The 11,073-nt window shown below is 50.8% G+C and overlaps 1 protein-coding gene across 1 annotated transcript; it reads right to left on the bottom strand.

The window, feature by feature from the left end:
• Positions 1–1,678: 1,678 nt before the first annotated feature.
• Positions 1,679–5,901, bottom strand: LOC124226569 (melanoma antigen preferentially expressed in tumors-like). The gene is made up of 4 exons (XM_046639969.1): positions 5,866–5,901; positions 4,409–4,728; positions 3,389–3,997; positions 1,679–2,255 (listed from the first exon to the last, which is right to left on the bottom strand). The coding sequence occupies exons 1-4, from the start codon at positions 5,899–5,901 to the stop codon at positions 1,679–1,681; spliced, it is 1,542 nt and encodes a 513-aa protein (XP_046495925.1).
• Positions 5,902–11,073: the final 5,172 nt, after the last annotated feature.

Here is an 11,073-nt window from a genome sequence, read left to right as displayed (position 1 = left end):
CACACCATAGGTTATATGGATTTCTGCATTTCCTCCTCTTTCAGAAATGGAAAAGTGTGCTTACAAGCTGATGGGCCCATTTCTGGTCCTTTCTTGCAGGGCGTATGGTAGGAGGCTGGAATAGGGGGATAGAGGGTAACTGCTGTGGGAAGAGAATGGAGAAAAGTTAGCTGCTATGTGTGGCAAGATAGGCACTTGACACCCAGCAAACACAGCAGCATGCACACGAGAGTCTGGCACCAAATGAGAGGCAGTGGAGACAGAATAAGCAGGACTGACCTGCTCACACTCAGGAAATGTGCAGATGGAGCTCTGCCCCTGGGCCTTGGTCTGTGGTCTGCTCCCAGTTGCTTCTCTGGGAAGCCATGCAGTGAGGGAGGTGAGGCAGCCTCAGGCCTGGATGCAGTGGCAGGTAGCTACTGGGCAGCCAACTGTCCACTGACCATGGGGTCCAACCCCAAATATACCTTCTCTCCATTTGGATGGATTGTCCAGTGGGGTGGCTCCTCCACACCCCCAACTCTCAACTCTGACATTCACTTGCTTCCATCTAAGTGTTCACCAAGATCTGGCATGGGTTTTTTTCAGTCTTGGGACCCCAAAACCAGGGCATTTCACTGACTCAGAGTTGGCTTGCAACCTCCCTGATAGAGAGGAAGGGGAAACTTCTGGGGAGAAAGTCATTCCTGCATTGATATCACCTAGCTCCCCAGAAGGATACTGTATTTTTAACGTGGGATATAAACAAATGTTACATGCCTAATGATCATAGTATTTTTCTAAAGGAATTTAGATGTTTTAACAGACTACAACTAATTCAAGAAGGAGATGGACCCAGTGGGGTGTCAGTCATGGGCTGGGCCCAGGGAGGGCTAGAGGCTCCGGTTCATCTGCAGGATGGACGTCCCCTCCAGTCCTGGGGGTCTGACTTGTACACAGTGAAGCCTTATCCTGGCACAGCCAAAGGCCAAGGATGGCAGTTTTGGATCCACTGGATCCATGGGGGATGAGTGCTCGAGTCCAGGGCCTGAGTGGAGTTAGCAGCGAGGGTCCTTGTGAAGAACTTTTACTCTAACAATGCCATTAGCCACTTACTATGTTCCAGGCCCTGAGGATGCACCCTGTGTGAGCTGACCGATTGAACAGCCACAGAACTAAGTGAAGAGGTGGGAGATGTACCAGAGAGAAGAACCAGATGGAGGGAATGATAAATGGTGCTGTGAACTCCTCAGGCCGAGCCTCATGAAGCCCAGAGCATCCAAGAAGGATGCTCATGCCTTCTTATTTAATCAGTAACTGGAGATTCCTGAGGTTCAAACTGGAGACTCAGGTTCATACATCATAGAGGACACCAGATGGTTGACATTAAGGTTCTCTTTATTTCTGACCATTTCTTTATAACCATCCACTCAGGGATAACTCCCACAACTACCTCCCAAGCCGGAATTCCCCTCTAGAAATTCAGATTCCTATTTCTAACTCAATAGGATGCATCTCCCCAAAGATCCCATCAACTCCCAACTCAATATCCCCTCCCCCTCTGAACCATGTTTTCTTTTCCCCTGCTCACGTTGAGAAGCTATCTGACACTGTGGCTTTTGTGTTCCTTCACGATGCACTTATGTCTAGGCTTCAGTGTCCAAGTGCCCAGAATAAAGCCTATGATATGTGCACCCAGCTAGGCAGGCAGGTAACAGGGGCACGGGATGGGCTCCGGGTCATAGAAGGTCCTGTCGCCACAGTGAGGACAGGGGTTGGCACTGAACCAGTCCATGTTAGGCCGCCCCAACTCCTGCAACATCTGCTTCAGCCTGGCGTGCAGATAGGCCAGTCTGCCCAGGTGGAGGGTGCCGTAGTCGACCTCATAACTCTCCAGGGGGGCGGGATACAGCACGTGGCTCAGCTTGCTCAGCCCGATGGTGTGGCGCAGCAGGTTCTCTAGGACGGCCATGGAGATGGGGTTTCCACTGAAGCTGAGGATGGTAAGCTGGGAGCAGCGACCCAGGGCAGGCAGGATGGCAGTGAAGTGGGAGTCCATGATCCCACACTCATCTAAGTCCAGGTCCTGGAGGGTGGCAGAGGTTCTCTCTATCAGAACTTGGAGGGACTCAGGACTTATACAGCTCAGGGTGACCCCGCTGAGATCCAGGTGCTTCAGCTGACTGATGTTCGGGCACTGGGACAGACGGGTCAAGTCTAATTCCGAAAGCAGGCAGTTAGTTATTGACAGGGTCTCTAAGGGGGTCTTCAGGCACCTGGGGAGAGACAGAGCAGTTAGTTCTGGGGGATGTAGGTAGTGGGCGGAGGGAGGTGGGGATGACTCAGGCCTCCAGGGAAGAGAGGACCATCTCAGCAAAACCCAGTCTTCCAGATGACAGTTAACCCCCAGGATGCGTGTAGCGCAAAGAAGAGGCATTCAAGTTAGTCCAAGTTTGAGTGGAGTCCTTTCTCCATCACTTCTTTGTTGTGTGACTAAGTCAAGGGAACGAAACCTCAAATGCTCCCTTTGCTCCTATGTCAAGCCAAGCACGCATACTCCTCATGGGTGTTGTGAGCATCCACCAAGATAACAATGGGAGGTGCTCAGAGGGAAGCTCAACCCCATGCCTCAAGCAGGAGAGGGAATCAGGAAATGTTAGTATTCGGAGGCACAACTGGAAACGCTTTCAACTCAGGCTTCTTTTTGCTGCTGCTTGGACCCCCATTACCAGTATCACTGTACCCAAGGCTACTGGGAGATGAGCATAAAAGGCTAACCTGGGCAAGGTCTGCCAACATCCCTAGGGGGCTGCCAGCCTGCAGGGACTAGCCTAGATCACTGTATCACCAACAAACCAGCTGTCACATTTCACAATTCTTCACTCTGGCTTCCTCATCTCCAGACTCATGCGTTTTCGACACATTACCTTAGCTGGAGCCTAAAGTAACCCTTTACAGACAGGTAGTTTGAGGCAGGTTTGGAGGGAGAGGCTCCTATTAACAAAGCTGCTGAGCACAGAGCTTACGATGTGAAATCTCACGTCTGATGGGTCTTCCCTTCGTCAATGCCCTCCTCACTTAGTTATTTTCAATCATCTTAACTTAGACATCACTTCTTAAGGAAGAATTCCCAAAGCCACCCTCACCAGGCCCAAAGCCCCTATTATGTATATAGATTTCCAGCAAGGAGTCCCTTTTAATGGCATCTGTCCTAGTTCATAGCTCTAACCTCTATCTGGTGGTTATGTGACAACGTGCTTGGGTACAGAGCAATGACACTGTGTGGACCTTCTAGTGACTCGTGCACTCTGGCACTGTTGATGGCTGGCACACAGCAGATGCTCATTACTCTTTGCTGAAATGAAAAGGGGCTTGCCCTGGTTTGCAGAGAAACCGCACCATCCCTCACCTGAGAAACTGGTCCAGGCGGTCTTTGAGGAAGGAGATAGAGTCCAAATAGAGCTCCCGGAGGTGGTGCAGACTGAGGAACTGGGAAGTGAACTGGCTGACACCTTGCTCCTCCTTCGTCGGGGTAGTGTGGGAAGACATGCGGATGTGGGACAGAAGCAGCCTGCGCAGACTGCCCATCTGGCCCAGGTAAGGAGCAAACTGCCCCAGGGTGGACAGGTTCCAAGTGCAATTCACTTCCAAATCCTGTATAGAGTCCAGCTGCACCATTTTCAGGATATTCTTAATATTCTGCATCGGCACTGCAAAAATCTTCAGCCTCTTACAGCACAGATGTACTAAACCTCTGCCCTGCTTGACTTTCTTAATGACGTAGGCGAGGGACGCGTCAGGGGTGCCCTCCTTGAGGCAAAGGTCTATGAGCACCTCCACAGGAGCTGAGGGCGGCTTCGGCCCCACCCTTAAACCATCCACTTTTCGCCTCTTCCTCATGGGTTGGACTGCCTCTGGCTCCAAGAAGGAGCATATACCGGCCCTAGTTCCAGACCACACGGTCCAGAAGTCCTGGTGAACCTTCTCCCGTAAGTCCAGCACTTGCAGTTTCCATCTCCTGCAGAGAGAACAGGAGATAGACTCAGATGCTTTGGGTCAACAGGGACTAAGAGCGTGATCTCAGTCTAGGCAAGGAGCAGACCTGCACTTTTACTCCACAGCCCAGACAGCAGCTGCTCTCCTTGCACTACTGGGATCTTTCCTGGTCCCCACTTCTTGTACCTTTAAGTGCCACTGGGAAAGGATGGGCACATGTTCCCTCAGTCACCTCAGCATCTTAAACAGCACTACATGTCCAAAAGTCTGCTCCCAGAGTGACCTCAGCAATGGCCCCAAGGCTTCCCTTAGGTTCCCCACTGGTGCCCTCAGAAGCCTCCGGCTGGCCCTATGGGCCCTGCACCCTCTCTGACCCCCAGCTCTATCTTGCTCGGGTTCCCAGGGCCCTACCAGCCTACTGGATCACCCTCACCTGGGGCGAACCTCCTGGGCAAGCAGGACATCGAGTCCATCTAGTGCAGCTTGGAAGGTCTCCTGGTGAGGCTGCTGCTCCTTCATCAGGGCTCCCAGCGGCAGGCAGCGGAAGGGCCAGGCCTGCACCATCGCCTTCAGGATCTTGCTGTGTCTCCCGGTAAAGACGGCCGTGAACAGTGGCGGAAAGAGCTCCATGGGCAGCTCCTCCAGAGCGGCGATGGCCAAGGCTTCGTTCTTCAGCAGGCTCTGACCTGCCAGTTCCAGGAGTCTTCGCGGGGCTTGGACGCCCATCCTGAAGAATCTGCTCCGAAATGAGTCCTGAGGAGACATCCATGGAACAGGGAATCCTTGTAAGGCCGAGGACACAAGCAGATCGTCCCTCCACCCTTGAGGAAATCAACTCAAGACCAAAACCACTGCTCTGGCAACAGTCAGAGAATCCTCAGTTTACTAGATTCCACTCTCTACTCGGTGGCCACAAAGTCATGGCTCTACCTCTGCCCACAGCAGGACAAGCATCTCACCAGGCACCCAGGGATGGGTGAGATGACCACTGGCCCCAATCCATATCCCCCCCCAACTCCATGTAATTCCAGCCCCACCACCAAGTGAGTACCCGGGAGCCTGAAAGCTGACTGTACCCTTCCCAGGCAAAAGTTCCTGATTATCACTCAAGGGTTGAGAACAGGTGGAATAAGGAGCCTCATGTGGCCCAGCACCACCTCCTTCCAAGATCCAACAAATACCCCAGATGGGAGGGATGAAGGAACACCCACATAATGGGTGCTGTTCAGTCATTAAAAAAAATTTTAGGGCTGGCCCGGTGGTGTAGTGGTAAAGTTTGCCTACTCAGCTTTGGCAGCCTGGGGTTTGCAAATTAGGAAAGGAAGATTAGCATGGAAGTTAGCTCAGGGCAAATCTTCCTCAAGCAAAAAGAAAAACAACCATACATATTGTAAACATCTCTAAAATGGCATAAAGCAAAGCAGCAACCAAAATGTTTGGGATTAAGGCAAAGCTACATTTAAAGTTAAAAGCAAAGCCCTCTCATTTGTAAGGAAAGAAAGGGAAACTCTCTATGGATCCTGGCCCGCAGGGCCCATGGAGGCCCCAGCACAGGGCAGTAAAATGGGAGCGTGCTGAGCCTTAGGCTCCTAACTCACCAGATGGGGGTGTGGTGCAGGGAGTCCTTGCTCAGGCCTGGGGAGGACCAGGGCAGTGACTCTACTGTTGTAGGCCTCAGGGTGCCTGCTCTGGCTCCTCAGAAGCAATTACAGGCCTTTCTGGCCTCACTTCTCTTTGCAGAGCCTACCTGAAATTTCAATTTCCAATTGAAAGCCAAATGTTATACTGGCTCTCCATCCACTTACCCGACTGGGTTTTTTGACTTCCTCCATACAACTGAGTGAATCATGTCTATTCACGAAAAGAAAAGAACAAGAAAAGAAAACCAACCTGAAAGTGTACTTGTTGGGAGCGTTTCGGCCACATCAAAATTTCCTAAATGTTCAAGTTAAGGCAGCTTTATGCAGAGAATGGTGTCATCATAAAAGAAAAAGAAACGAACAAGATCAAATTCCTGAGTATCAAATAGTCACTTACACTTGACATCACCTAAAACAGCAAATCGTGTGCCCATTCACAGTGGGACAGAGCTACAACTGAGTGACAGTCTGGTCCAAATTACAACTAGGAGCTGACCAGGAGAATGGGGTGCCGGGCGTCTGTAACAGGACCAAGGGCATTACCTTAGACAAGGTAAAGTAATTCTAAGACTTTTCAACGGATGGACTTGAGAAACTGAACAGGCAGCGCTACAGAGACCAGGTGGAGCCTGTAAACCCAGGGTGATGGGTTCCAGCAGGGAGGAGATTCAATCTTCCTCCCTCCCTGGAGGTAAAGGGTGTTTCCTCTCAGAATGCCGGGATCACCCTAGTAAACTGGCTTCAGAAGATGAAATGCAGGAATACCGGCTGGGGAGAGGCCAGAATAATATTGGCGACCAAACCTGTGTCATGACTGGTCCAGTTCTGAAAGCCACTGAGGGGTCAGCGCCATGGGCTCTTTGGCATCTTGGACGCAGGGAAAGAAATAACCATGGACCAAACGCACGCATACTTGTCAGCAAGGAGCTGCTACCAGGGCACGCTCTGTAGGCTCAGGCGTCCTCTTCCACATTGTGACCGCTCACAGGCAGATCAGGTCCAGGCATTTTCCAGGGGCCTTGACCCCAAACAGGATCTCCAAAGGCCCCTTCCCGAGTATATGTTGATAAGCGCTGTTTCCTCAATCCTAGGAAACTGATGCAAACTCAGTTTCAAAAAGCCCCTCCTGGCCCCACCCCTAGGCTTCTTAGATACAAGGATTCTGAGTAGAGCCCCATTAGGTGCACAAATAAAACTTTCTCTCTCTCCGTATTAAGTCTGGTGCACAAATACCAGTACCTTCTTCCTCAGGAGACCTGAATCTGTATTTGACATTTAAGGATCTGCCAAGTTAGGGATGCTAGGCTGAATCACATATTGGTTCTTCTGAAGTTTCAGAACAGAGAGGGAAGCTCTCCATCCAAAGAACTCTCCAGGCTATTCTCTACCCCCTGCATTGTGATGCCCAAACAATTCTTAAATTCTTAAATTCCACTGGTGAGGAGGCTGGGATTCTTTGAAGGATGTTCTCCATTTTGGTATCTTTCCTGGAGACCGCTTTCTCCAAATCTCTACCATCCATATCAGCAGACTTGGCATAAAACAGTTAAACTGGAATGTGCCCTGTGGCATTTTAACTCCCAGGCAATCACTTTTACAAATCAACTGTAGGGAATTGAGATTTACAACTCAATGGTACATTTACAAAGATAATCAGAAGTGTCCCTGATAACTGAGCAGCCACTGGGTGCAAAGGCGCTGCTGGTATCTTTCATCCAGTATCTCAAACAGGCTTCTGGGAAATTCTAAAGTTCATTGTTAATTTTCCTTTTTGCCCAGTGAGTCCAGGACTCGGCTCCATGCAGTGAGTAACTGGCAGCCACCCTCTGGACAGATCTGCCCCCTCGAGTGTTTGGACAATCTCAGGAGAAAGAGCTGACCGACAGGCTTCACAGGAACCTCGGGGAAACAGGAAAATTGCAGAGATCCAAGCTTAGGAAGTATATATAGGATCCCAGTGTCCAGGAGATGCAAGGAGGCAGGAGAGATCAATGTCTTCAAACGATCTAAAAATGTGAAGTATGAGCCAAACACTCTTCCCCCATAAGGCAAGGGACACTCCTCTGTCCACTCCACTTGTTTGTCCAGGGGACACGCTATGGCATCGGAGGCAGGAGCACCAAGAACACATGTGCAAGAAGGGCCGTCCTTCCTGCCCAGGATCAGGACTGGCCCAGGCCTCCCAGGGCCTAGTCATGGATTTAGGGAACGTTTCTACCACATCCTGGTCACTTGTTCTCCTCAGGGTCCTCGTTTGTTGCACAGGCCAGAGTAGCCTCTAAGACCATCAGGGGGGTGTCCTACCCCACATCCCTTTCTTCGTTCACAGAATTCCTACTGGGATCCCACAGTATCTGCCCCCGGGTCTTGCTGGGGCCTCTGGAATGCTTCTCTGCTTCTGGTTTCCTTTTCCTGGCCTATGCTGACTAGGCAGCTCTTCTTCCGCAGCCCTGGCATGTCAGCCCACCTCTCCTGGAGCCTGGGGTGTGGCCATGATGCTAAGGGGCACCCTTCCACTGGTATCAACAGAAATCAAGGAATTCTACCCAAGTCTACCGAGCTATTTTGGAGAACATGACAAGCCACAAAGTGTAGAAGGAAAAAAGCAAAGCCCAGCTCCTTTTCTGGATCCAAGAGGAACTGGGGGTACAATGGAGGACAGCCCTGCCTGGGTTTCACAGTGTTGGGGCCCATGGCAGGCCACCCCAAAATATCCCACAATAGCATATGGATCATTTAGAATTAAAGTTACTTGAGAAACAAAAAGAGCATTCTGACTCTCCTGGCTCTGTTCCCCTGAAGCAGGAAATAAATCCCCCACGTGGAAGGTGCTCTCCTTACATCCTGATCTTGAGAGCTAGTGATTCGGGGCCCAGAAGCCTGCATAAACAGACCTCGCTAATTGACTGCCTCAAGCATTAGCCCAATAACGTACCTCACATCTTAAGCTTCTTTGTCCTGTCATTCCTCACAAATTCATTGTCTATGTACAAGACACACTTACTGCCTGCTGTGTTCACTCCTTGAGCTTTACTTCTCTATGATCTCCACTATATATTAAACTGCGTTGTCTCCTGTTGATCTGCTTTTGTGTCAACTTTATTACTAGTCCAGCCATAAGAACACACAAGAAGGGCAGAAAGGGGATTTTCCCCACCCCGACAAGAGGAAGACCTCACCTCCGCTGTTTTTTTTTTTTTTTTTTGAGGAAGATTAGCCCTGAGCTAACATCTGCTGCCAAATCCTCTTCTTTTTGCTGAGGAAGACTGGCCCTGAGCCAACATCTGTGCCCATCCTCCTCTACTTTATATGTGGGACACCTACCACAGCATGGCTTGCCAAGCGGTGCCATGTCCACACCCGAGATCCGAACCCGTGAACCCAGGGCCGCCGAAGTGGAACATGCGCACTTAACCACTGCGCAACCGGGCCGGCCCATCTGATGGTCTTCAGAGGCGCCAGGCTGACGGGAGGCCCTGGTGAGCGGCCCCATGCAGCAGCTCTCCCATCTTCAACTCTCCTGACCCAGCCCCTGAGGGACAAGATTCCTCCGGGGATCCAGTACGTCTTCTTTCCCTCTGGAGTTACATCCCTCCTTACCCTGAAACATTTTGCCTTCTCAAAAATGTCAGGTCTCTGGCTGTCCCTCTCTGCTCCTTCCTGTACTCAACGAGATCTGGCTTCGCTTCAAGTCCAATAACATCCAGACCTAAACAAGGGACGTCCCTCTTTCTTGCCCACCAGTGAGGACCTGCTTGACATCCAAGTCAACCTGCGTCGGGCCAGTTAATCCTAAAGAAGGTGCTTCTAGAGGGACACAAGGGGAGAGGGAGGCTGAGGACTCACTCCAGGCTGGGTGGCACAGATGGACCGAGGGAAGGAGGGACTGGGCAGGGAATGGCCCAGAGGATCCAAATGGGTCCAGAATGAGGGGGAGGAGAGAGATGACAGCAGAGCAGGGGCCAGGTTTTCTCGCTATCACCGAGCTGTGTCCCTGAGATGCTGGAGACTTGTGTCTGAGACCACTGGGTGCAGTGTGGGCCTGGACCTGGGGGCTGGGGGTGTTTCCAGGGCCTGGCTTTGTTAGCCCTGGCCAGGTGAGGGGCCAGGGGCTGTCCCCCAACTCCCACCCCAAGAGCACAGGGTCAGGTCAATAGAAAGTCCGAGGGGAGAGGGGCCAGCACGGATCTTGGATGCAAAGATGAGGGAGAGGTTTAGAGAGAAGGAGAGGGTGCCAGACTTGCCAGTTGGCCCTGGAGAACCACGTAACTTAGGGACTTTCACACTTCAGCCTCATCGCAGCCTCGTTAGCCTGAAGAACTGTGCTTCTGAGGAGAAAAAGAGAGAATGGGGTCTGCTATCACATCCAACTGACCCCAAACCTCCAACTCCAAGCCACAGGAAGGTCATTGTGACTGAGAGTAAAACCAGGTGCATCCAGCTGTCGGGCACTTTCCCCCCGGAATCTGTTACAGAGGAAGGGGAGAAATGCTCAGGGTCCAGGAGTACTGGCTTCACCCTTGACAGGAAAATCCCCTCTGTCCTGAAGACCGACAGGAAGCACTGGGGCAGGGTGGACATGTTCACAGGGACGTCTCCAGCACTGCTGCTCCCCTCCCCCCAGACCCAGACTCCCCCTCTATCCTCCATCCTTGGTTTACTCAAAAACATTCACTGAGGGCCTAGGGTACACCAACTGCTATTCTGGGTGACAGGGAGGGACACCTAGTAAAAACGTCATGGTCTTCTTCTCAGGGTAACTCTGTGGCATGGACCTTACATTCCATTCAGTACACAAATGAAAAACAAGCAGGCTGGAAAATAAATTAATCACAGGCTGACCTTACTTTGCATCGTAGAGCAGGGCCATAAAAATGACGGTGCAAGGGGCTGGCCCGGTGGCACAGTGGTTAAGTGCACACGTTCTGCTTCGTGGGCTTGGGGTTCACTGGTTTGGATCCCAGGTGCGGACATGGCAGCACTTAGCAAGCTATGCTGCGGTAGGCGCCCCACATATAAAGCAGAGGAAGATAGGGATGGATGTTAGCTCAGGGCCAGTCTTCCTCAGCAAAAAGAGGAGGATAGGCGGCAGACGTTAGCTTAGGGCATATCTTCCTCAAAAAAAAAAAAAAAAAAGACTGTGCAAGCTGAAACCGTGCAATCTTAATAATCCACAGGTAGTTTTGATTCTTCTGTGGCCACTGAATTGTCTTTTGTTAAAACATTAAGAATTCTCCTACAGAAGTTATAAATAAGTGAATAAAAGAGTAAAACTACTATTTATTTAGTACACTGATTTTAAACTTTGAGAATTATACTCTTTTGTTTCTTTGTAAAAAATTTATCAGGAGTAGTTTGAGCACTGCTTGTGGTTATTCTCATCATATAACCTTCGATACAGAAAACCTTTTTTTCCATGCCTTGGTGAACTGCTTTCTCAGTCTGGACAGGCTTCTGA

The sequence above is a fragment of the Equus quagga genome, chromosome 15 (assembly GCF_021613505.1).
Source record: "Equus quagga isolate Etosha38 chromosome 15, UCLA_HA_Equagga_1.0, whole genome shotgun sequence".
In the NCBI taxonomy this organism is placed as follows: domain Eukaryota; kingdom Metazoa; phylum Chordata; class Mammalia; order Perissodactyla; family Equidae; genus Equus; species Equus quagga.
This window is presented reverse-complemented; position numbering and strand designations above follow the sequence as displayed.

Bases quoted from the DNA above. Each gene is read 5' to 3' on its own strand.
- LOC124226569 (XM_046639969.1), bottom strand. From the start codon at position 5,901: ATGTGGCCGAAACGCTCCCAACAAGTACACTTTCAG. The intron at 4,729-5,865 runs GTTGGTTTTCTT...ATGTCTCCTCAG, and splicing joins CCCAACAAGTACACTTTCAG to GACTCATTTCGGAGCAGATT. The intron at 2,256-3,388 runs GTGAGGGATGGT...GTCTCTCCCCAG, and splicing joins CGCCTGGACCAGTTTCTCAG to GTGCCTGAAGACCCCCTTAG.